Raw genomic sequence first — 27,385 nt, 5'->3', positions numbered from 1 at the left:
CTCTCTGGACAGAATCCCCTGAGTTATGACATATGTTGCAGGTCAAAGAAGTCATATTTGCTGCTGCTAAAGATAGATGACCCCTGACTGGTCTGGTTCCTTAAACTGTTTTTATACTCAAGAAACGGCCTCACATGATGGATAAAATAAGAATGACTTCACTTTTCACAGATAAAATAAGCAGAACCTATTCAAGTTCAGACTCTAGGTCAGTTCCACCTGAAATGATATCATCCCTGCCATGTTTCTTCCTGTGGAATAAAGTCTGAAGCCTCTCTTTCTGTGAGAGTTCAGGCTCGGTGTGTGTTCCAAAGGTCAAATTAACGTGCTTGAGCTGACCCACTGCAAACCACTCTGGATGTTTGTGTGTCCATTACCAGTTCATGATGGCCTGACAGCATAAAGTGACTGCTGGCAAAGGGTCACAGTAACTGCATGTGATATTATACTAGAATATAAATATTTATTTAGGCACAGGTTGGATAAAGCTGCAGGGCAGTGCACTTTAAACAACCAGTACCCAATGAAAATCAGCTTTTTATCAAGACAATGATTTCATTCTGGACAAAAATTAAAAATAATTTTAAAGAAAGGACTGAAATGTTTATATAATACTTTCCCGACATCTCTTTCTTTGGCAGCTTTACTTTTATTCCCATCCTAATTTTTGTGATCAGAACAGCCCACAGTTGGCTGTGACTCACTAGTGTTATAATGATCCACAATATAAAAGTGTTTCAAAATTAAAGCTTTCAGTCATTCGGATAATAATGCTTCTTTATTTAGACATTAAAAGCAAAGAGCGTGAGCACCTGCACAATATTTGACAATCTCACAGGATATGCCAAGTGAGGTATAAAACCAAATTATTAGAGTGTGTCATAGCCTGGAACATCTGAGCTCTGGATAGAGTGATTAAAATAAATATATGTTTTTATGTGTTGAACAAATGGTATTTTAAAATATTTTGAACTGGCTTCTGTCTGTAGAGCCTTGTCTTCCATTTGCAGAAACAAAAAAAAAACAGAAATGAGACAAACTCTTTACCATCATCTCTGTGCTGTTCAGTTAAAAATAAAACTTATATTTTTCTTGTTCATTTGTTTAATTCCAAACAATTTAAACAAACCCTCGACCTTTGCATATAATAAGGAATACTGTGTAGGAAATCTTGTACAAAGCTGTTATTTTTTAATCAACCTTTTTTACACTTTTGATAAATTTCTTCTTAAAAAACACTTTTTTTTGACATGGTCATAAAATGTGTTGGGTTCCTTACTCCAACCTCGGATAAGTGCTGCCATGTCGGGCTATGGAAAAGCACCACAAGTTCAATTGGTGCCAAATCAAAAGAAATCTTCACCAGCAAATCAGAGGAGAGAAAACCTCATTGGAGAGAGTTTAATAATAATAATAATAATGATAAAAAGTAAATCCAGCTCATTTATATTTAAACACTAAAGTTATTTAGGTAACGTAGAACAATAAACGTAGACATGTATTGTAGATAATAAAGCTAGATGTTTGTAATTTGAATCAAAATATTGTAAAAAATAAAATAAAAATAAGCCTCATCAAAATGGCTATTTAAAGTAAAATAAACGAGACTGACAAAGCAGAAGTCCATTAATTCCACAGCAAAGCTTCTTTAGGCTGATTTCACAGTTTGTGACCTAATAAGGACGTTGTTGAAGAAAACGCTTCAATAATCTGTAAATCAAGACATCTGACTTTAAAAGTCCTGCAAGCAGAAGTGAACTTGTAGACATATTATTTTTGTGTGTGTGCCACAGCAATGCACTCGTATTTCCTGTTTCCTGCTGTAACACCATGAGTTTCAGATTAACACCTAAATAAGCCTGATCCATTTTTGGAAACAAGTCCAACGTAATGGTGGTGGGTTACATTAAAATATGATGAAAAGTAAACTTCTTCAGCTAAGTTTTTTTTTTTTGTCATTTCCAGACTGCATCTCCTGGTTTAGTCTTAGTTTTCTCAGGGTAATTGCTCCGTGCTTCACTCCTGAGTCATGTTTAGTTCTTGTTTGCCTCATTTTTATGTTTAGTTTGCATTTAATAAAGTTTGACTCTTGTCTTCTCCTTTCTCGTTTTATCTTGTGCTGTCTTTCTTTCACCCTGGCTGCCCTCAGAACCTTTACGATAAATTGCCATGCCACCACCTTCTCCCTCTTTCTCACTAGCTCACCTGCATCCACTTGCCTGATAACACCTCCGGGGACACATTCTGCTGGGGGTTTTTTTGTTCACATCCTCTAATTATGTCTCTGTTTCTTGCTTTGTGGCAGTCTTGTTTTATTCTTCTGCCTGATTTAGTTTTTTGGAGTTTAGTTCTTTGATTTCCTGCTTTGATGCTGGCATTTTATGTAAAATGTCTGTATTTGGGCCATCCTGACTTCTTAGATGTGACACCCTTGTCTTTAACAAAATAAGGAATGGATTAGTTTTCAAAATAACACGTTTTAAAAGATAATTTCACACCATTTGAGAGGGGTGGCTCCTATAACACACTTTATAATGCGCAATCACATGTGCTTAAATCCTTCTTTTTGGAAGCTACGTAAGCTTTGACTTTTAATTTAAAAATATCACAGATCCGGTCCATTAAAACTATAAGAAAATGGTTGAGTAAAAATTAGAATCCACTTGCAGAAATTAGTTTTACCTATTTTGCTTGATTATAATTTACATCAAACTGTGAAGCACTTTGTAATCAGTGTTTAAAGAGTGCTCCATAAAAAGAAAGGTTATTATTACTTCTTTATTCATTTAAGTGAGGATGTCCATTTTGCCCTCCAGAGGACTAAAGAGGGCAGCAGAGAGTTTCAGTGCAGACTTTGAGCTCCTCGTGGATGTCCTTACCAGACAACTGTAGTGCAGGAAAGAGAAGTGATTTAATGAAAGCGGTAGGAAGCGCAGCATGCTGAGGCGGCCCTCGTCACTAGCCTGGTATGAAAGCACTGCACTTAGATGACGGATGAAGCCCAACCGGCCACGGCCAAGATGAACAAAGGCAGGGGGCCTTGGGGTGCTACTTCCTCTTATTCCCTCTCTTGGCAGTGGCATAATTGCTGAGGTTGCCTAGCGACCGGAAGCATGGAAACAGAAGGTGTCACTTGTTACATCAGAACTGCATTTAGCCAAATTGTAAAATAGCCATCAATGGATCATGAGAGGGGGGTTGAGTTACCAAAGTAAGCAGCAGAAGGCAGGAGGAGAAGGAGGCATCAGAAAATAGACAGAGGTCACTGTGAGGATCATTGTTTTGTGTTCATTTATCAGGAAACAGTGAAACTATTAATAAAAGAAAAGACACTGAAGATACAGAAATAATTTGTTAGACTTTATGATTGTATATTGCTTTAGAAAATATAAAAATATTTTTAATTTTTACTGCTTTTAGGTATAAAAATGAACTGCTAGTGTTTGTGGTTGAAGATTACTAAGCACACCTAAGGCACTTAGTAATTTATTGGATTTTATACCAACAAATCAGAAATGACTCCTTTTAAACTCTATAGAAAACAAGCAGCTTATAAAGAGGGCTTTTTGGAATTGTTTAACAACACATTAGCTTTTTCGTTGCTCAAAAAAACTTTCACGCTTCTATAGTAATAAAAATAATGATAGAAAATGCTAAATGAAATAATTGTTTAACTAATTCTGTAAAAGAATTTAAAAAAAAACAAGAAACAGCCATGAACTTTTAGTACAGTAAGAGATTAATTAAATGTGAATCTGCACATATTTCTGATCTGTTGTGCTGCAGCATCTTTTACTTCATTGCTTTGATTATAAAACTTAAAAAACCTTTTATTGATTCGGTTGTCATTTTGTTTATTTCTAAAGCTATGATAAGGCCAAAGGAACACAGCAATAAGTTTATACCAAAATTAAAATTAATAATAAAACAAAATGAACTCAAACTTTCAGCTCAAATTTTTGGTCAATAATTCCAGTGAAAATGTTGTCTATTGAACAAAAAGGGTTCCACTCTGGAATAAAATTAATGTTTTGAGTAGTAGCATTTGCTGCTTTGCCATTTCAGCGGATAAACACAGACTTCTGCAGGTTTATAGTTTGACTCAGATGAGTCATAACCTGAACATTTATTCAAAATAGTGCTTTGAAATTGACTTAAGTAGCATTTATTTATGTTTTATGTCATGTACTTACATGGACATTACAACAAACTGCACCAGACACATATCTGAATCATATTTATTCTCTGAATCATTTCCGAGCTATAGATCATTTAAGCTTCTGCTTCTCTTTATGAGCAGTCCTCTCTTCCGTTTTATGATTTGTGTTTTCTGCCTGCTTCCTGTCCTTATCTCCTCATTATCAGTCTCTTTTCTCACTCATCCATGTCTCCTTCATCTCCTCCTTCCTCCCTTAAAAAAAAAAACCTTCAGTTCGAACTATCATTCACTCTCTCCTTTCCTGTCTCCCCATTCATCCCCATTATTTGCTTTCCTGTATCTACCACTGTCTCTTTCACTTTTTGTTCAAAAGCCTTCCCCTGCCTTCCCTCCCCTCCCCATCCCCTGCCATAAAAACCTCCATCCCTGCCTCCATTGCTGCTGCTGCTGCGTACACAGCGGATGGCGGCGGCCCACTCAGTCCTCTCGGGGAGCAGAAGGTTTGTCCACTCCCACTCAGGCTTTGCGTCATGGAACATAGAGAAATAGAGACAGAGGAGGAGAACAGATGGGAGGAGAACACACTGGCTGCCTGTTTTATAACATTACTCCTGACAACATGGTGGTCATCACTCTGTCAGGTAGCACGTTATTGTGGACTCATCAGGGAGGCCTATAAATAGAAGCCAGTGTGATATATTGACCAATAGATGACCTTGTTTAGGTTCTACAAAATTATTTACACACTGATTATTTATATGTTTCCTTTACAATCAAACACATTAATGTTCACACAGGAGTTGCTTTAAGTTATCAGTACATTTCAAGGATATACAGTTGAACAAATGATCCACAAAAACACAAACAAAGTTAAACTAAGTATTTTAGCAGTTCTTTAATGTTGAACTGAATCTATCTAATGAAGTTCTTACAGAAAATACACACTGACCTAAAGCATGTATCTAAAGTAACAAAACACATTCCCCTTATGTTGCACCTCATCTTACGTTAACAGTCTGAGTGGATTTCTTGCCTGAAAGACACTTCAGAATCTTGAGTGGGCTCACCCTCTAGTATGAGGATGACTAGACATGTTGAGCCATAATGGAATATTATACAGGTGGATGAGAACACAGGGTACAGTCCAGAGGCAGGCAGGTGACAAATATGTCTTAACAAAACCAAAAATGTAGCAAGTCAGGTCAGTAAACGCCCAGAAACAGAAAACCTGTCATGGAATAAACTTGAGAAATGGCAATTAAAACAACGACAACAACAAAACAAAAACAAACCAGGACATAGACTAAGAAAATAAAACAAAAGCAGTGCAATGAAAAACCAAGAAGATCTTGTAAAAATGCAACACAAAAGCACAAATTATAAACTTGGAAACAAAGTAAAAACAGACTCAATGCAACAAGAACTCATCAACACATAAATATACACATAAACCCAAAACCTTTAGTGTGACGCTTAGGAATGGCTCTGAACAAGTGAGATGATCTGAAGTGCTTCATAAAGATTCAATCAACTCCCAAGTAGGTGGATAATTTCAGTGACTTTTCCCTTTTTTTAAAATTGAACTTTCTTTTCATTAAGACACAACATTTCAGATCATTGGTCCAGCTTCACAGAACTGTTTCCTATGTGGATATCCAATCTGAGGACTTCATTATCCCGAGATTGGTGTAACCGTAGCAACCTGATGCACATCAGTGTGTGACATCATAAATGACTCAATTGCTTCCATTTACGCAAGTGGAGAGACAATTCGGAGCGTTCTGCTGTTTGTTTTTGCCTTTACCAGCTCTTGTTGATGACTTTCTGCAAGATGCCAGAGATGCCGGTCGAAAATGATGGCAATAAAAAATAATTAGCTGCGCTTTCGGAACAGCACACGAGATATTATTGCAGCATGTTCCAATGCAAACTGTGCTTACTGGATTTATACCAAAACAAAAAAAGAGTGAGATTTTCATGTAAACAAGAGTTTACGTCTTCTGGGAGCAGTGAAATCTGGGTCAACGCTGAAAGGAAAAAAATTCCTCCTGGGAAAGATTTCCCAGGTTTCTCTCAATGCTACTGGACAGCTGAAAAAAAAAAAAAAAAAACCCACAGACACAGGCAAGCTGCTTCACAAGCTCCAGAGACAGTCAAGATGAGGCCAAAGGGTGATCTGTGATCTGGTAATGAAATAAAGACTGAATGTGACACACTGCCAATATACCTACATGGGTTCTGAATTATTTACCCAAACTGAGAACTCCCAAACCTTAAAGCTTGTCTTCATTTTTATTTTCTTTGCTTCTGTTATTACTGAAGCCAAAGGAGGATGTTACCACAAGAACATGTGTCACCATGGATGAGGACCCACCATAAAACCTCGGTCAAAATTTTGTGTAACCTCATTTTGTTTTCCCAGAATGGTCAGCATTTTCCTCCCGAGATTCTAGTTCACAGCAGGGACTCAAATGATTGTGACTTCATGTGTCTGTGACTCACAGCAAGGCGAATTGGACTAAATGGTTAAATCCATTACAACATTCTGCTCTACAGTGTGTCATCACAGCTATCAGTGGTGCTGATTCTGGGACCACCAAGGATGAGTGAGCTGTCTGGGTTACTACTCCTCATGGATCTGCTGACATACATACCTTTGCTCCATTGGACTCTTACTGTGGCAGAATAATTACCAAGCCTGTGTGGTGTGGTGTATAATGACATTTCAATCCATGAGTGCATAATAAGATTTGGAAATGAATAAAATGATTTAAAAGTGAATATGTAAATATTTTCAAAAGATAAGCGTGAGAAATTTATTTCCAGATTTGCTCCAGGAGATGAAAATTCAGATTATGAGTTTTTGGTTTTGTACACCACTGACAAAACAAATGCTAACAAAATTGTTTTTCCTAAAACAACTGTTTTAAATTTGCAACTTGGTGAATCTGGTGGGAGTTTGTTCTGCCTTCTGCTGATGCATGCCACAATGCTTACACTGGAAGTACTCAAACTTTTTATTTTTATGTTCCTTTAACACCAAGTTTCTTATTTTTTCAATCCCATCATTGTTGCTATCCATTCAGTGAATATGTTAAATTGGTGTTAAAGGAGATCACTCTGATTGGCTGTTTAGCTCAGAAAATGGGTGCAGGACAAAGGAGACAGATGTGGAATTCATACATTTGTGTCATTCTGTCCACTCATCTGAGGCTGAGTCATGAAGGCAACATGTTCAGGTAAGAAATCCAGATATCCTCAACACACCAAGACTCTCCAGCTCTTCTTTGGTAATCCCTTTTCACTGCCGCAGACTGGAACAGTGTTACTACTGAAGACAAAGAGAAATGATAAATCTGTCCTTCTCTTGTACTAGAATATCATATATGAACAAGACACCAAGGTGCTTTATTTTCCCAATTTATTCTAAAGACGCATCCCTTTTTTTGATTTTTTTTTCATTCCTTCAAATATTATTATTATACACTAAAAAGTGGTTAAATATTTTTCAAGATGATCTCAAGCATATGAAAATTATTGTCATCTATTTGGTCACTGATAACTGATGGATGTGATACTATAAAACCATGTTATTGCTGCAGTGTTGCTGCTGAACGTTACAAAATGTCTGCACTTTTCTTCACAGTAATGAATGCTTACAAATGATGTATGCAATACACTAGATGTACAAATACAACTGGAGTTTAAGATGATAAGCGCTTTGAGACACATATGATTAGTAGACACATTTGAGAGTGTGAATGGCTTTGCCTTAACTTTACAGTGATTATAAACACCAGCAACATAATGATTACAAGTAAAGACCTAATTAAAATCCTAAATGATAAATCTGTTAGATATATTCTACTTTTGTTGCTTTTTTTTTCTAATAGTCACTCTGCACACGAGGAAGACAGCTCTGTCCTCCCTTCTGGAACTACAAATTATTTGCTTTGGAACCAAAAAGGAAGATTCTAATGTGATGTTGGGAAAAGATAAAAACACACTTCATGAGATCACCTCTTGTTATTCATCCCTTCCCTTTTTATATAATAGTTAATAGGACATTGTGCTGACGCAAGCCGGGGAGTTGTGAACCAGTGTACACTGTTGTGCCTCTGAGTCTGTGCATGAGTCATCGAGTCACCTACTGCGATTAGGTTGGTAGGTCAAATGAACAGCAAACACTTGTTTTGACAGCAAGTTGGAGCTTGTTTGTTTTGTCTCTCAAGCTGTGGGGGTGCAACATGAAATTATTATAATAAGTACTCAGTATTAGAAGCAATCATTTCGTCAGCCTGTTCTTTTGATGCTGATTAAACTTGAAAAGATTTAACTCAAAATATGCGTCACTAAGTGTCAGATATACAATATTACAATGTAAATGAGTCAGCTGTAGAAAGAAACCCACAACCACTGTAACTGTGGAGGATGATAAAGGGGTTATTTGAGGTACAGTCAGTGTCTTACCTGCTGTAGACAGCAGTCAGAAAATGTCCAGTTTAGAGAACTCAAGGAAAATCTTTGACTGAGAAACCAAGTTAACAGACAGAAATATGAAAGAGCACCATTTACCATTTGAAACAAGTCAAATCTAAAATTTTACAAAGGTTTAAATGAATGTTATAGCATGAACTTTACCATTTTTTTTTTTTTTTTTGCATCAGATTCTTTCTTATGAAGAGCCTTCAAGTTGCAGCACAAATAGTACAATCCAATTTAGATGGAGCACTATTGCAAACCTAACCATATATGCAAACCTAGTTTAAGTATAAATCCCATTTCACAACCATTTAGCCTTATCTATGCATTTTGCATATAGACAGGGTTCATTGTGACTAAAATCTTCATATGCAGCATTTTAGAACAGAATAATCATGGTAACATGTCTATATCTCTGTAGATGAGACATATGTGAAATACAATAATTTCAGAAAGAAATTTTGTTTTCTCTAAAAGTCAGTATTACTTTAAATGAAACTCACAGCTTTCAAGCTTAACATTGGTTTTGAAATGAATCATTTTTGATAAATACTTACAATTCAAATAAGATTTATTTTGCTTTGTCACACTTGTCTTAAAAAATAATAGTGAAATCCACAAAGTTCCCTGGTACTGCTCACATACCTGTTGCCTTGGGTTAGAAATACAGCTCTAGTGTCTAAAAAAATAAAGAAGAGGAAGCTGGGGCATAGTGGTTCTTAAATGAAAAGGATGTGAGATAAAGTGATGAGCATCCGAGCAATAAAGTGGGAGACGGAAAGAGGGAGTGAACGTCCGGAGTGGAGAGTGCTGAGTAGGTGGGGTGGTGGAGGAGGAGGAGAGCCGATACTGGAGCTTGTGGTCTCAGCCTCCTTCTCAGAATTATCCCTCAGTGACGCAAGCTCCTCCACACACATCCTGACAGCTGCTCCCTGCCTGGTTACAGTGCCGCTCGGCCCGTCCAATAACATTCATGTTCATTTCCGCTTTAATGTGTATCTCACCCCCACCCCCCTGAGTTCACCCAATGCAGCTGCATTCAGCCTCATTTGTACCTGCTCACTTATTACTTCTGGTTTCTGTGTAATCCGGGCACCTATGGGATCAGAGTGTTGCACACACTGGATTTTCCTTTTTAATGAAGATGAGCTGCATAGACAATAACCCATTAGTGTTTTTTCTCCTGAAATAGAAAACACTGGATGATTGACTAGTAGCTGAAGTGCCCTCTGTGATTGTGCAGACATGCTACTCCCTGTTTTTATAATGGTTCTCTAATAATAAAACCTAGCTGCAGGTAAAGTCATGTCATAATTCATTTTTCCAAGAATTCCTCAATTAGACATATAAAGAGCAGAATGGCATACTCAGAAAGTGTATTATCAGAAGATGAAAGGGAATTTTAAAAGGCATAAAAAACTGTATTTAGCCTCATGACCTTTGAAGAAAATTGCAAGTAGAATACCTCTAAGAATTTTTCCCTGAAAAACACTTAACAATTTTCATATTCTCTGAAAACACCTTCAATTCTTGGACTCCATCATGATCCTGACAAGATGGCAAAGAGAAAAATGGTTTGGAAAGAATTGAAGAAATCTCAATGTATTTCTATGGGGAAAATATTTGTAATAAAAATGAAAAAAAAAATAATTAAGAAGTATAAAATTACAAAAACCAAATGTCATAGCGCACATCTTCCTAAGGAGATGAACCTTTTGATATAGAAATGGCTAAAACACCACAAAGTATGCAGAAATAGTTAGATTGCAAATCATTGCAGATCAGTCAGGAGGTGTTGTTATTCATCACAGAGCCACATTCTTCAAAATTTGCAATTTTAAAAACTATTATTAAGAGCCAGAAGCAATGTTAGAGCTTCCTGCCGTACATTTTCACATCATCTTGTTGTGAGGAAAAAAGTCTCACATCCCAGTTTGAGCTGTTGATTCAAGTATAACTTAGTTTCATTTGTCAATTCAATGCACATTTTGAAAACCCTTTGAAAATGTGAGCATATTTTTCATATTAGTCACAGTAAATACTTTCTAGCAGGTTAAAACTTCCGCTATCGTTTTACTGTGGCCACAAAAAAGATAGTAAGTTTCTACATTGGGAGGACTTGAGGGGATTTCCATGGTGACATTATTGGTTTCAGACCCATTCATCTTTCTTTGAGAGACACTCTTTCACAGAAGGTTTGGGACATTCCGTTGTCGTCTTTGTCTGTTTCTTTACAGCCCATTAATGAAATCTGAGTCGGTTGCTCAAGGCTACAGATGTGGTGACCAACAACTAGTATCACTAAGACTTTCCATGGTGACTTTGATTAATTTGTGCTTATTTGACTGGAGTTAAATTAATTAGGCTGAGGTAAAATGAATGGCTTATACAGCAGCTATTAAAGCACCTTTTGAGACTTTGTGATAGAAACAAAATTATTTATTTTTTCACTTTTTTTTAAGTTTGACATGCTCATCATTTGCTTTCTTGACTGCTGCTATTGTACCTCAGAGGAAGAACAGAAAAAAAACCACAGAACTGTGCCCCTCGTACTACAAAAGCAGATCATGTTTGCATACAAAAGGAGATGCTCCAGACATGAGAGACTTTTGTGCATGCCAGTAGGTGTAATTGGCCACAAAAGAAAAAAAAAAAAAACATGTCAACCTTTGCTTCAAAAGCAGTTTTGGTTTGAAATACACAACCTGTAAAGTACCAAGAAGAAAAGTGATGCTTTATTTTTCAGTTACCTTGGTAACAGATCAGAAAGCCTGCTGGTTAGCACTTATTTTAAAGATTACAAGAAAACCAAGTACACTAAACGCTAAATATGAAGAAATATTTTGAGACTTGTTGCTTTTGTAAAAAAAAAAAATGATAGTAATCTAAATCTTGATTTCTGGTGTACTGCGCCTTTAAGAGCAACCGGAACTGCTCGTTCTGCACCGGATGTACAAGTCTTCAATGTGACCTGCTCTGGATATCGCTTATATTTTGATATTCTTGTTGTGAGAAACTCATCTAAAGTCTACAAAATGTTTCTTACTACCGTGAATTGTGAGTATCTAAGTCACTAAATAAATGTTTTGTAAAGAACCAGACATCTGCGCGTTTTCGCTTGTTTTTGTCTTCCTTAAATTAAAGCGTAATATTCTTCCTGGCTGCTGTGTTGGCTTTTTAAACATTTTTTTGCGATTAACTCCCATCCTAGGCGTGTTGTTGATGTGTTTTTCTAATGTAATGTTAAATGTATCGTGTGGTCAAGTAGCCCAGGTTCTTTTGCTTCTCAATTTGTGCAAACATTGTTAGTATGAAAAGTAAAGCTATTAGATCGGTTTTAATAAATGTTTACATGGCCACCAATGTAAGTAATGCTTTGACTTAATGCTCATTTATGTGAACACCTTTCTATTAACACAGAGGTCTTAAGTCTTTTGCTTTAAGTTCACCTACATGTTCTCTGTTATTTTCAGTGGCTAAAGCAAAATCCAAGTAAGTGAAGAGTTTGGGTATGTTTGAGTTTAAGCCTTTATGACCCAACACTGTGATGATTAATGTTTTCAATGGTGTTTTCCTCCATCAGGACGATCCTGGTGCGGCTGGTCAGTGCTGCTGGGACTGGATACGCTTTCAACACAAAGAGGAGTCGTCTTGGAGAAAAACTGGTGCTGCGTAAACATGACCCATTCGGTAAGATGTGACGAATAACTGACCAGCAGAGCTGAGTCTAAACTTGAAATCAGTGCACCTAAAAGTGGAGTCCGCCTAAAATTGCTTCGGTTTCTTTGCTGAAGCACGCAAATCTGGAGATCAGACAGAGGGATTAAAAACAAACACTCAATAAGTGTATATTCCCATTTGATTAATGATATGCAAGGGGCTGGGGTAGTTTGGTGGTCAGTGACACAAACTCGTAATCCTGACGCTGAAGGTTGAAGCACATCCGGTGTAAAACAAATGCCAAATCTTTTGTGGGAAGTTGGCTCACTGTGTTGACCCCTGCAGAAGGGAGCAGCCAAAAGATCAACAGGTTGAGTTGGTGTTGCTATATTCCACTGATTTTTATTTAATTACAGACTGTATGACCCAAAGCTGTTTTTACGTTCTGTCAACTTAATGTTATTGTTCAGTGTATTGTTATCCTGCTCTGCAGACTTGGAAAGCTTTACATATTTTTAACAGTAAAGTTCGTACCACTTTAAATGTTGCATTTAATTTTCCCAACACTGAAAAATAATTGTTCTGTCATTAAGGATGTGAAGTGATAAAGGATAAAGGCTTCCAGATGTTATTTTGTCTCATTCTTCCTTCAAACACATCTCAAGGTGTCCAGCAACTGGGACTTATTGTAGCCACATTTCTCATTTCTACGTGTTGCGCTCATGCTCTGTTTGGATCGAAGACAGGCCAGTCCAGTACCTTCACGCTCTTCTTCCTCAGCCATGTCCTTGAATTGTGTGCAGAATGTGGTTTTATGTTGTTGTGTTTTTAAAAAAAAGCACACGGACCTGGAAAAGATGTGGTCTTGAAGGCAGCATATGTTGCTGTAAAATCTCTCTCTCCACTGGACTTTTCTGCCATAATGCTGCCATCACAGAAGAGGAAGTGGGCTTTGCCAAGAACACTGATCCAACCCCAGACCATCCCACACCCAGGCTTTTGGACTCGTTACAACAGTCTGGATGCTCTTTTTCTTCCTCGGTCCAGAGCACACAACATTTATTTCTCCCAAAAAAGATCCAGAATACTGAACTGTCTAAACACAGTCAGAGTTTCCACTGTGTGATGGTCTTTCCATAACGTCTTCAAGCCAAGAAAAATCCACAGCCCCTTTGGACAAGGTTAACATTAGCTACCTCTGTGAATGTAACTCTGTTTTATAGAACCTGACACAGTTTTCATGAAGCAAACCCTTGTCCATGTGGTTCTATCAGCCATTGATAAATGTTCTTTCTGCATTGTTGTCTGAGGAATCAGAAATCAAGGTTGTCCAGCTTAGGCTTGCTCTTTTGTCCTTGATGCCTTGAAAGGCCTTGAGTAGTTGAATATATATTCTGCTCTGGGGAGAGAAAAATAGGCAAACTCCTTCCAAACTTTCTTTTACAAAAAATGTTTTTATTCTCTTTTAAAATTGATTTATTTCAACATTTATTGTCATACTGAGATCTACTGTTCGTTTCTTCTCGAGGAGACTCAGCCTTTCATGGATACCATTTTTGTACCAAATGGTGATTCGTTAATTTATTCTTTGCTCTTATTTAAAATTACATTGTTTGTTTATTTCATTAATCGCCCTAAACTGTTGCTTCCTAAACCTTTTTTGGGAGAATGTGCAGCTTAAAAGACAAAAGATAAAATATGAATATTTTCAGTTTGTACTGCCTGTTAAAGTAAAATTGTCACATTTCTTTACAGTTCTAACTTTCTCTGATTTAGGGTTTTAGCTTCCTTCTTATTAATTACACAAGTGTACGCAATATACTTGTGAAGCACTAGACTTCAGCTTTGTAATAAGGAAGTAATTTACTCATTAGACAGATGAAGACTGTCGTCATAATTTTAACTGTAAAGCAGTGGGAACTTTCAACAATTAATGGGTGCATTAAGTAACTGATAATCAGGATTAGTTTTCTGCCTGCAGAGCAGCAACAGAATTTATTTAAGATATCAGTGCTTTGACTTTCTGAAATATAATTAATTAGTACTTCAGAGTAACGTTGGTTTAAAATACACACAAATCAAATAAAGTATTTTAGCTAACACTGTATATTTACACATATTTTTACATTTATTTTTTTTGTCTCAGCATATTAACACATTATCTGCTTTTTTTGTCTTCGCAGTGAATAAACACGTCCTATTCTTTGAGAAGAAGAAGATCAGATCAATTTAACAATGCTCAAACCTACACGGACAGCGAACCTGTACAGTTTGAAAAGACAGTTTTATTGTCTGACCGCACAGGGCATCGGTCAGAGTGTCTCTGATTGGCTGCTGCGTTCAGAGGCTTTCTTCTTTCTTCAAGACCGCCGCAGATCCAGCGTGATGCAAACTGAGCTTCAACAAGTCGCAGTCATGCTTTCATGAGGAAACCTCTTTGGGACCAACACGGATTTCTTGATGTATAAAATATTTGGTAAACATAACATTTGTGAGACTTGATCTATTTGGTGGTATTTCAATAAATTATGCCAACTACTTTTACAACTTCAAAAGTGTTTTATTGTCATTTTTTCCTCAGCAGCCCTCTCATGCATGGCTCTTGAGTTTCTTAAAAGCAGCTACAGTTTTAAGGCAGTTCAGGTCAGCCCAGACTTGGTCCATTAACACGGGTTTGTATAAATCTCAGAACAGTTTGGCTGGTAGGTCCTGTTTAAACGGGAATGACGTCTGCGTGCCGACAGCCTGCACGCTCACCCCCGCCACCTGATTCGCTCTTCGTGTCATCTCCTCCAGAGGCATCATGGGATAGTTAGCCATGTAAAAGGCCAGCGCACCAATGAAACTGTCTCCAGCTCCCTGCAAAAAATTAAATTTATGCAATTATTTAACACACCAAAGAGTTATTCAAACCTTTGAAATGAATAATATAGATTATTGAACCAGTGAAATAGTTAAATACTGGATGGATCTACTGCCTGAAAAAATAAAATACACAAATACATGTATATTGACTGATAAGTTTAAAATTTGATGTTTAACTTTCAACAAAAAACTAATATTTAATCAAATATTTAAACTATTATTGACACAATAGTGGATATACTGCGGTGTACTGAGGGAAAAGTCAAAGTTTCTTATAATTAAATGTTGAATTGACATGAGTGTGGAAAGTTGGATTCACAAGTATTTTTGTGATGAAGTTTATAAAATGGGTTTTTTGATTTCTTGTCAAACTGTTCAAAGAGTAGATTTTTTTTGTGTAATGTAAATTATTATTTATTATTGCTTCAACAATCTGTACATTTTTTGTCCTAACAGCAAAACATAAAAAAACAACTTTTAGAACCAAATAATAGCTATGTATTGTAATAAAAAAAATAGGTAAATTAAACAATTGAGTGTATTTAACTGTTAATTTTAGAAAGAATTGAAGAGGTTTCTTAAATGTTTTAATGGCTTAATTTTGTTAGAATTTAAGTAAGTGTTTTAGGTGAGTTCTAACTGTCAAAGTTAAGTAGGATATAATCAAAACAATTAAGATTAAGTTTAATGAAAAAAAGGTCATTGTTACACTTTTTTTTCCCCTTTTCAGCATAAACTTGTGGTGCAGTTTCATGTCCACAGAAAAAAAGGTGCAAAATTTGGTCATATAAATTTATAATGGAGGAACAAAAAGGTTTAATATTGTGAAAACCAAAGTAAAAGAAAATTAACTTTTAAATTTGGTTTGCTTTAACAGTAGGGGGTGCTGTGGCATTTATGTGCTGCTGCTTCTGCACTTCACGAAATGACAACAAGTTAAAAACAACTGTGTAAAGGAAGGCCCAGTCAGCTTTTTCAGCCAAGCATCTTTAAGGGTTCTGCTCACACACAGCCTGTTTTGGAATAATTTTAAAATAAAGCATGTATTTTGTATGGGGTATAAAAAAACAATTAGTGATGAAAAACTTGCAAAAGCTAAACTGTTCATTTAAGAGCATTGTTACAAGTGAAAACACAAGTAGAAAAAAATAGATGTATGGCTGCATAATTTGCTACCAGAATAAATTAGATTTTTTTTTTCTTATAAGGGGCCAATTTCATATTATTTATTTTCTTGCTGATTGTTTTTCAAAGCCAGCTGAGCAACATATGATGTCAACATAACTGCCACAAGTTCTGGCTTCGGCTCGTCTGAAAGCACATAAATCCCCCCTTCTTTTCTCATCTATTGATAAAGATGGAATGTGCTGTCTACGCCCTGGAGGGAGCTGGCTGGGGGGAAGTGGGGGATTCACTGATGGGAAAAGGCGCAGTATGTAGGGACACGCTCATGTTCAACCACAAACTGCCCCCCCCCAACGCTGGTTCTCACAAGCCCGCTCCATTACTCATCACCTCAGCTCTGAAGAGTTCATTGCACTCAGTTTTCTGAGCACCTCTGCGAGCCCCCCCCCCTCCATCCTCAAAGTAACCCTTTTTGTCACAGCGATGGTTGTGTGGGGATGAGTCAGGGCACAAAATTGGAACCCCGGTCCTGACCCAGTCCAGGCAGGGCCTGACGGGTTCAACCAAGCTTCTGTTTATCAGCCATATGCAGCGTATAATAAACAGTGTTGATTTGACATTTAAGAGGCAATTATTGCTCCCCTCCCCCATTTTGCTTGCCACTGCTCTGGACTGCGGAGATGCTGGAAAGAGTGAGATCAGAGATTAAACATTTCACAGGCCTGGTAGATGTTTAAACCCATGGAGTGTTTATGTCTGTCTGGCAGTTGGGCTGGGCCATGCTGCAGCCAGCATTTGGAAGCCAGGATTTACTGAAGAGGTCCCACTGGTTTGGCTCTGGACCGTCTCCCAGCAAACGTGTTGTGGCGGACACGATGATGCCACTCGAGTGGGGGATGGTGCTTGGGAACCGATGATCAGAGCTGTGTTAGAGAGTCGTGGTGAAGACGGCGTGAACAACAAGATTAGACGGTAGAAACTGGAAGATCTCAGGCTTTGTAGTCATAACAATATTATTTATTTAACCTTAGACCTTTTTATGACTCATTCATGGTTGAAATCACCTGCTGACATGTCAGTAATCTACCATCAAATCCTCCAAAAAACAAGATTTTTTGTTTTGTCACTCTGAAAAAGGGTGAGACTGAAACAGGTTTCTGTTAACTAGTAAAAAATATGCATTTAAGCCTAAAATACTGTTTTGTAAAAGTTAAATTTCTTATTGGCAGCTCTTTAGATCATGCAGCATAACGTTCTTAACCAGTAATCAGGTATTGGACTTACATATTTATATAAAAAAAAAATTATAGATTCAGCAGAACATTGTGACTGCAAATAGAACTGAAAGCCGTGAGTATGTCTGCAGAGTAAAACAATGCAGATGATTGTTTTGGGGAGATACATCCTGAGGGGATGTGTGAATTTGGGTGAGAAAAATATTACAACCTTAAACGCTGATATGAAAGTTATCTCATTATATTATATAGGTAGGGAGAGTCACATTGGCACCTCTATTTCACATATCCTTGGAAATGTGTGAGAAATACATTCCACATTTAGCTGATTTGTCCTCAGGAACTACAACAAATGACGTTATATTGCTGTTTTTTATTGTTTATCTTATTGATTTACTTTTCTGTTGTCAAATTCATTTGTCAGCCTATTACTGCCACCAAGGTTTGTGTAGCCAACCCAAAAACAGCACGACTGCAAGTCTTCGGCATGTTCGCAGTTTTACCTCCTTGAAATCTCTATGTGAATTTATGTTGTGTAAAGTTAAAATCTGACACATTTTATATCTATGATCTGACGACTTGTCCAGTCAAATACTGATATTTTGACATGCAAACACAAATTCTGGCCACTGTGAACATATATTGGATCAGGATGTTGAGGAAATTCTAGTTACAGTTTTGTTATGTGGATTTGCCATGACACACTGTGCACCGTTATCTCCATAGTTTGATCTTAGAGGAGTGATAGTGCCAGAGCTATCCTTGTTAATGGGACTTGTTCTTGCATAAATAAAAATACTGAGCAAAAGTTTGGATGGAAGTGTACCTTGTCTCTCTCTGCTTTGAAATAAACATTGAGGGTAAGAGCAGTCACAGGACAAGAGATTCATGAGTCAGAATTTGTACAATTAACTTAAAATGCTTGTTTATCTTTCTCAGTTTGGAACATCTTTCACATTCACAGGTAATCAGGTATCCATATAAAATCCATATAATAGAGAATATGAGTGAGCTTTAATATCCAAATGACCTTCTGTAAAACAAAACAAAACTCTGCTGTTTCAGTCTAACTTCAGCTTTTGTGATTGTACAAACCACCATCCAATATTTCTGTCCTAAAAATGAATGTCTCCTTCACTGATACTGGCATGTGACGCCACTGGATCAAGTGAATGAAGCTCAACAAGCGTGACAAGCACAACCCCCTTCAGCTCGCTGCTGCTGCCCTCGACACACTGTGGTGAAGGTTAGATCTGGAGGCCTGTCAATCAAGTGACACAAGCACTTGCCGTGGATGAGCTGTGATGCTCTTTCTGGTTGGCCTCTTCGGCTGCGTCTTGACCTCTGCTGCCTTTCCTCTGCCTCCTCTCTGCTGGGGCTCAGTCTGAAGTAAAGAATTATGATGGCAGTTGCCTCAGTGAGAAATCACTAGATTAACAAAGTATGCGCTGAGAACTCCTCTACAGCAGAGTTTGTTGTTTGTGTAGTAATTACTGTACAGGGAGTCAACTTAGCTGGATTTAACAAGAGAGAAGTGGTATTTCTATGAGTTTATATCTTCTTTTTCAATGCAAAAAAGTTAGAAAGGCTGACAGATATGGCAAAAGCCAAAAAGAACTTGAGGTGTGTGTTATTTCGTTCCATCTCAGAGAATGAAAAAAATGCTTTCAAATTATAAACACAAAGTGGAAATGCAATAAAAAAATGAGTGAACAATATTCTTGTGAGTGGACATGTAATTCTGTTGGGCACCTAGAACTTATTTCATGGAATGTGGATATTTGTTGTAGAATTATTACTTCGATGGATGATTTCATTTTAAATCTGCTTCTAGAGAAAAAAGAAATGGCCAGACGCTCACTAACATACAAAAACAGTTGAATTGAATCCCAGAAGACTTCTCCTATGGAATTCCTGTTTTGATTTACATAACCTAGACCTCTTGATTTTGTTTGTTTTCCTGTTTTAATTATTGTTTATGGCCAATAATACTGTTTAAATGAGCTATTTTTATTTCATTTGGCACTTACAGAGTCCCCAGCAGGGTGACAGAAATGTGCCTTATGTGCATTTTCAAACAGGCTTTAAATAAAGTTCACATGAAATTTGCTAAACAACTGAAGGTAGACAGAGCTACAAAGAAATCTCCTTAAAAATAAATAAAAAATAATTTTTTTTAGAAGATTTCACAGATCTTACAGGGAAAATGTGCATTTGCAGTAAGGAAACAAACAAAAAAAAGTCAAACTGTTCCCATAAACAGAATAACTGCTATGGCTGCAAACAAAGGCACACAGAAACAGAAGTTTAAACAATAGAAGATGGAAGGAAAACTGCAGCGCCCACACACTTTGATTGACAGGAGATCTTTGTGAAATACAGCACATGTATGCCACAAGTCAACAAAAGCACTGAAGATGGACAACTTATAGAAAATGCAGATTTATAAAATAATCTTCTGCCCCTATTGAACTTTACCAGCCTCCACAGCTCGCCTTCTGCGATCCTGACTTAGGTGACAGATGGAGCTATGTTCAGTTAACTTCTGCAGCCTGCTGCCTCTGTCAATGAAAGGCACCCTGGGGAGAATCGAGACCAACAGGGGGTGCAGCGATGAGTCACAGTGGCTTCCACGCTCAGAGGCTTCCAGTAATACTCTGACAAGGACAACTCCACTAAAGTAACAAAGGAGGAAGTCTCTGACATCAAAAACAAATTTAATTGGACCAAATAAATGTCACATCTTTGATCCATTCACTTTGTTTTATCATAGCCCTCTGTTGTGTATAACACTGATCAACATGACTATGAAGTGGCAGAAGTATGGCCTAACATCTGGGCTGCTGCTGCATCACGTGCAGTCCATTAAAACACGGTGATGTGGCAGTTTTCTGGTTGACCCTCAGTGTGCAGGGTTGAGGAATTTCAATGCTCAGGAGGTATTCTCTTACCCCAGGCTTCCAGGAAGGAATCTACTCTTAAATGTCTCCTATCACTGGAAAAGACTGGGAATAATTGGTCTGTCCAGACCCCCAGACCCAATGGGCTGCTGTAATGTCTGGTTTAGACAGCGCTGTCTACCTTTCAGACCTCACAGGGTGGTGGAAATCAATGCCACCCATGTCCTGAGTGGGGCTGAGCGGCACTGAATGTGTGTTTGTGTGGTGTCCACACAAAACATCCAAGGCTGAGATCACAGCAAGGGAAGCCTGAACTCAATTTAAGACAAAAGGGATGGGGGAGACCCACAGTGGATGATTTGCTTTGTTATTCATCCCGATTCATTGCCCTGACTCACACCATAATTGCTCCTGCTGTGTAGAATGTTATTCAGACAGCTGCAGAGGGAGAAGATGATGAAATGCTTGCTGTCAAAAGGAAGCCAAATGGTCTTGCGCCCACATTAGCACTTCATTAGCCAGGCTGGATCCTAATTGCTTGAGTAGAGGGCAACTGGACTTTCTTTCCTGGCCCTCGCAGGACATTTAATGCTCATCCAAAAGGCTTCTCTAGCTGATGTTTTTCTTTCAGCTGCTCCCTTCTGCAGGGGTTGCAGCAGCAAGCGAGCTCAAATGAAAGAGTTGACAATTGTTTTATGTCGGATGCCTTTTCTGACGCAACCTGGGGTCGAACCTGCAGCCTCATGGTTACATGGCTGCGACTCTGACCACCGAGCTACTCCAGCCAGTCCCAAATGTCTTTTTAGTAAATTAAATAAATGGTCCTTAAATCGTTTAGCCCTTGTGCAAAATTAGAAATGATTTAGCTCTCACCATTAGGACTAATGTAACTGCTCTTTACTGCAGGTAAGACACTGAGTTCTCATAACTACTCCACACAACACCACTTCAAAAAACAAACAAACAAACAAAACAGCAACAAAAATATCATTTCACTTATCTGTCTCATTTTCACTTTTGTTGGTGATTAAAATGATGAGCAAAGCTCGCAAAAAAAACGCAGGTGAGTAAGCACGTTGACATCTGAGGTCAAATATTGTGTCACAGCAAAAGCAAGCACTTTTCTAAAACATTGTTGAATCTTCAGCTGTAAAAAAACCCAGCAGAAATTACACAAGATAATCACTATCAAGAGGCTTGTGTCACCAGAAAGGGTGAGTGAGAACAACCTGGTTTTTTTTTTTCTTTCCAGTAGGGGGAGGGGGGGGTGGGGGAGAGATTTACTGGAAGAGGGATTATGATGTCCAAAAGAGTTAAACACAACAGGATTTATGGGCTCATCAAAGAACAGAAGAAGTGTTTAAAAGGAGAGACGTACAGCAGGCCCGACCACAGCTTTTTGCTGACTAGTGCAGGCCTGAGAAATGAGTCATGGCAGGAGGGAGAAGCAGGGGCATGAGGGGTGGTGGATAAGTACTCTTGGACGTTATCAGGAAAGAGTGAAGATGAATGAGGATTAATCATGTGGGTCTACTTCTAAAGGCAAAGCAAAGACTCCAAGTAACTCTTAAAAAGTGACTGGAGACAACAAGCAGATGCAGCTGTTTACTTCAGCTGCAAAGAACAACCCTCTTCACCTTTCAGAGTTCTTTCCTTTCTTACACAATATCTGATGTGGGTTAGATGTACAGCAAACGCCTGTCAAGGTAGAACTCCAGCTTTAGGAAATAACTGCTCAATAAAAGTCCCAGAGGAAAGTATTATGCACATAAAAACCATTACACAAACAATTAAACCTCACAGGGTTTGATTGAAGTAAAGCTGTGATTAACACCACTGCGTGATGACGTGTTTGGCTGCTGCAACTCAAGCCCCACAAAACCCCTCTGTGGCAGGAAACATCAAGCCCAGGCTTGTGTGACGAAAACAAGCCTCAGAGGCCGGCGCGGAATGACTCAAGGACTCTTTTAAAGATTAGAATCGGTTAGAGGAAGCAGACGGTAGTCACCGCATCCACGCTTAACTCCACCAGAGCAGCAGATCAGCACTCACATGTGATCAACAGGAACAAAGAAAGTGTGAATCTGAGGATTTCCTTTGCTGCTGCTGTAAAGGACAGGAAAAAAAATCCTTCTAGATGTAATATTACAACAAAACGGAAGGGTGAAAATTTTCCATTTAAGTTTTTGTTCCTTTTCACTTAGGTGGAAAGTGCTTGTGACATGCTGTCAACACGCCCAGCTACTGAAATGAAGACTGTTTGTGGAAAAAAAATTTAAGTCACTGCCAGCAACTGTTTTTTTGTAAATGAAATAATGTGTTAAGAGCAAAGGACTCTGCTGGAACTTCTCTTTGTGCTTCATGAACATAAAAGGTACAGATGATGAGTCTCGTTTAGTGACAAGTCTTTGAATCTGAGGTCAGAAACTGCTTTTCACTCTGTCAGTACGGCAGCACATCCAATGCTTGGGGGGAAAAAAGGAAAGGCCTTCACTTTGAAGGACTTACCAAGGTAACGTTCTGAGCTATTGCCTGCAAATATGCAAACATTTTTCCAGTTGAAAAAAAGCCTCTTTAATAGTTTAGAGGAAATATTATATTCAGTATTCTATTACTGAGGATAAACATTAATATTGAGTTTCCTTTAGGAGAGAGAAATATTTAAATAGTTACATCTATGAAATGAAAGAATATAAAACACTTAAAAAATTTAAACATATTTAAAATCATCTCGTAAATAAATACAAATCCATACATGAGGACGGAGACAGATCTGGAAGAATAAGATGAAAGTTGAAATATCTTGAACTTTTGTTGATTGGTTGTTCAGAGCAAGCGCTCTGATTGGTTAAAACATTGTTACCCTTAAACCTTTTATGAGTACCACCTCAATACACACTAAGCTCTCCAAATACCACCATTACAACAGGCAATAAAACCGGCAGCACACATTCACAACTTTATATTCACATCTGACTAAAGAAGGCAACCTTGCAAAACACCTAACCCGAGTTGAAGGGTGCAGTTTAAGATGTGATGGTTCCTGAATTTTTTGCTGAGAAAAGCCCCACATACACTGCAATTAAATACAACACTGAGAAATATTCTTATTGTTTCGCATCTTTTAATGATAACAGGTCCTACAGAAACTTCAGTGATGCTGCTAACGTATCTACAGGGGTCCTCAGTTGTTTCCATTTGGAACAGAAATTAGAATTTTGCTTGGATAACATATATTTTTGTTTATCTCTGCTTTTTAGCTTTAAATCATGGTCCAACTTACAACACCTATTTAGCTTGTTATTACCTTCTAAACTTGTTATTATTGTTTTTAACTTTGTTGACTTTGCTCATGTTTAAAGTCACTGCAGTGATACTAATGAGTTTGCATTGAATGCTTGTGTAGAGTTCTCAGTAATGTTTAATTAGTCCCGTTTGGAACAATCCTAACATTTAGAACAGGTGGGGTACCTGTTATGTTATTTGGACGTTTTGTTGTAGTCGGTCAGACATTATAGGCTGAATGCCCAGTAAGACCATAATATAAAAAAAGAGATGGTACACAAATAAAATGATCAGGATTTATAACATTAAATTCCTGGAAAGTAGATATGTGATTCATTTGTCTTTTCCAAATGTTAAATATATCTAAGGAAGTGTTTGAAGGGGTCATATTGCCGACTCAGTGACAAAGTGAAATACGGCTGTGCGTGTCGTTCTTACTGTAGTGTCTACTGCTGCGACTGCATTAGCTGGAACATGTGTCAAAGTTTTCTCCTGTGCCTTGAGCACCACACAGCCTTGGGGCCCTAAAGTGATGACGACCGCCCCGCAGCCTCGTCTCAGCAGCTCCTGAGAAGCGTGATGTGCTTCCTCCACGTTGTTTACCGAGCAGCCAGTGAGCAGCTCTGCCTGCAGGGAGGACGTGTGAGGAAAGTTAGTCATTTTTAGGTCAAGAGGACTAGTTAATCAGAGGTTAGGAATTACTACTAAATACGGAAAAAACACACTGATATGAGAAACTGCAAAAAGAAAACCCCACAAAATAAAACAGTAACAGATGCTGTGTGTAAAATGCATTTTATCACAGCTTCTTCTTCTTCTGTTTTTTGTTATTTTAATGAACACAGTTAAATATATCACAACCATTTATGTCCAAAGATATTTAAATAAAGCTCTTTCTTTCTTTTCTTTGCTTTAGCTTGCTGCTGTGTGTTACCAGCTCTGTTATGAGTCAACTCTTAATTACACACACTGGCCATGGTCAGACAGACTCATAAAACTGATTCAGTCTCTAAAGGATTTAAGGATCCGTCAGGCTGCACAACCCTTAAAGAGACGATCCTCTGACAGTGCTGAAGCATCTGGCTCCAGCATGATGCAGGACTTCACAGCTGATGTTCAAAAGACTTCAGGGAAACTCAAAACTACACTTAATTGAAGAAGATGAGCCACAGTAACAGTTTCTGCCCAGCATCACTAACTGCTCAATTACTGTTATGGAGGAAAAGCTGGAGAATCATTCTACTAATGTGGCTCACTCGAAGACATAATGTTTGACAATGAAGTCAAATTTATTTAACATATTATGCTTACAAAAGAAGAAATGTTTGAAAATTGTTGGTTGTTTGTTTGATGAATGAGTACTGGAACTGACCCAGAAGAAGAGTAAATTATGAACTTAGTTAAAACTGCAACTTGTCAATTAAAAGTTAGCCAGTGCCAAAAGCAAACAGTGTCTTACAATCTAAACAGTCCTGTGCAAAAGTCTTGAGCTGATCCCCACTTCTTTGTTTTGCTTCAAAAATTGTTTCTTTCTTTTTTTCTTATTATTTCTTTACTTAAATTTCCATCACATTAAATATGCTTTAGGTGCTTAAGTCTTAGCAAAAAATATCATATATTAAAAAAGTATATATTTAACTAGATGAAAGCAAAAAAAAAAGATGCGACAAGCACAAATACTTACTTTACTACTTCACTAAAACCTCACTCAGAAAGTTTTGGATTTAGACATTGAAGATATTAAGTTAAACTTTGTTCAGTTATATCAAGATACTTTAAGCTGATTTATCTGAGGTACTTTGGTATCTTCTGATGATACTGATGATGGGAGAAATATTCCCTAAAGGCCACTTCTGAGCAGCTTTTGCCCATGTGTGGTTTAAAGCATGCATGATAGTTTGGCATCGGTGGTCCTCAGGTGGACTTCAAACATAACTCCTTTTACAATAAAAGCACTTCAGTGTAGTATGCGGGTTAGGGATCAAAGAATGGTTGAACTTTGTCATCTTTAAGCCTCCCTTTCACTCCTCCCAACTCGGAGCTGAAGCATGGCACCGTGAGAGAAAACAAACACCTGAGCGTGCCAGCTCCAGTATCAGATGGTGGGGGTCAACAAGCAGCTGACGTGCGAGTTGAATGGACCGCGGCCTTCCTTCCACCCATCTGACCTGTGGTTGAGTGTCGGAGCGAACCACAATCAGTTCAAAAATAAAACCACAGAGCGTTTTGGTGCTTTCAGAGCCTGCAGCCAACTCTGATGCTAAAAGAGAAAAGGAGCCGTTTTGTTAGTCATCAGCTTCCCACCAGGGCAGGGAATCAATCTACCTCCCTCTGCGCTCAGGAATACGAGTAGAATTACTCCTCTCCTGCTATTTGAGCGTGTGTGTGTGTATGCAGGAACACACGAGAGGGACTATTTTTGAAGCATATGCAGTAAAAATCTGTTGACAATGTGGGTGTTTTTCTAAAAAAAAAAAAAGAATGTTTATGCATGTCAAAGAAGTGCTATTACAGTTTTTATATTTATATATATATTTTTTTCAGTTCACTTTACAAACTGTAAAATGCTGTATTTTGCAAGTTTATTTTACATTTATCTGTGCTCTCATACAGATTTTCTTATCTGTGGTGTATACATTGATGTCTATTATGAGTAATTTGGAATCTTAAAGTAGCAAAAATAATTAACTATGATATCTTGATCAAATTTATTTTGGTTTGCCTATTCAGAAAGTTATTCTATTTGATAATAACATAAAAAGAAAACTGGTAGGGTGGATTTCCATGAAATACAAGTTGCTGTAAAACAAAACGTAGCAACATAAACTTCAATCTGTAACTTTTTATTTTATTTTAAATACACTCAAAATGAATAGGAATAGAGGCTAAGAAAATAAATTTAAAGACAAAAAAACAGTAAAACTGTCTAAAAGATTCAACAATCATAAGTTTAATTAGTGATAGATGACTTTGCTCTTTCCAAGCAAGAAAGTGTTGCAGTTTAATGCTTTATGATCATTAAAAGTGCAAATTAAATGCAATTGCCCTTGATATTTTAGGGAACTTTACGCTTTTTTTTGCCCTGCTATGTAAAAACATTTTACTTTTTTGTTGGCATTGATTGTAAAAAATAATGTTATGTGTTTAAATACATTTCAGTGACTGTACGTACAGCAGGAATGCGATGTACTTTTGAAATGTTCTACTTGACTTACATTTCAGCCCATGAGTAATTCCTGTCCCTGGGTGGGATCTTTCAGGGCTCTTTCAACATCCGACATACTTCCTAATAAAAATCATGACAGTACCTCCATGACCTGACAATCAGGGAGAAAAAAAAAAAAGAAGACATGTTGCGCTTTCGTCTACTCTCCCTTTCATGTTCCCACACCTGGAGACGGCGCCTCGACGCCCTGCATCACCACATCAAATACAGGCTCCCAGGAAAACTGACATCCACTTTATCCCCAGGTGGGGTGACTGAGTCAGCCAAAGAGCACATCTGCCTTGTTGCTTTTACTACCATTCCCATCTATCCCTGCCCCCTGCTGCTCGTCTGTCAACACTTGACAGTCAGGACTAACAGTGCCTTGTGTAGCAGCTAGATGAGGAAAAGGAAGGGTGACGACCTTCCTTCAACTTACCACATATTAAACTCTCGTTAAAGCAGGGGC

General features: G+C 37.8%; 2 protein-coding genes across 4 annotated transcripts in view; one reads left to right on the top strand and one right to left on the bottom strand.

Annotated features, from left to right (window-relative positions):
- The first annotated feature begins 11,575 nt into the window (after nucleotides 1–11,575).
- On the top strand, nucleotides 11,576–14,856 carry mrpl33 (mitochondrial ribosomal protein L33). Its single transcript, XM_017431700.2, has 4 exons — nucleotides 11,576–11,698; nucleotides 12,115–12,133; nucleotides 12,225–12,331; nucleotides 14,485–14,856. Exons 1-4 carry the CDS (start codon nucleotides 11,677–11,679, stop codon nucleotides 14,532–14,534), a joined length of 198 nt encoding a protein of 65 aa, XP_017287189.1. The 5' UTR covers nucleotides 11,576–11,676; the 3' UTR covers nucleotides 14,535–14,856.
- The window catches only part of rbks (ribokinase), a 31,774-nt gene continuing 19,229 nt past the window's right edge, over nucleotides 14,841–27,385 (bottom strand). For all 3 annotated transcript variants that reach the window (XM_017431699.3, XM_037977920.1, XM_025009483.2), the window contains 2 exons: nucleotides 24,150–24,338; nucleotides 14,841–15,160 (listed from right to left, as the gene is read on the bottom strand). In XM_017431699.3, coding sequence (XP_017287188.1) covers nucleotides 14,987–15,160; nucleotides 24,150–24,338 — 363 coding nt within the window. In that variant the 3' untranslated portion in view covers nucleotides 14,841–14,986. The remainder of the gene's footprint in view (nucleotides 15,161–24,149; nucleotides 24,339–27,385) is intronic.

The sequence above is a fragment of the Kryptolebias marmoratus genome, linkage group LG10 (assembly GCF_001649575.2).
Source record: "Kryptolebias marmoratus isolate JLee-2015 linkage group LG10, ASM164957v2, whole genome shotgun sequence".
Lineage (NCBI taxonomy): Eukaryota > Metazoa > Chordata > Actinopteri > Cyprinodontiformes > Rivulidae > Kryptolebias > Kryptolebias marmoratus.
Note: the sequence above shows the minus strand (reverse complement) of the source record. Positions and strands in the feature narration are given on the sequence as shown.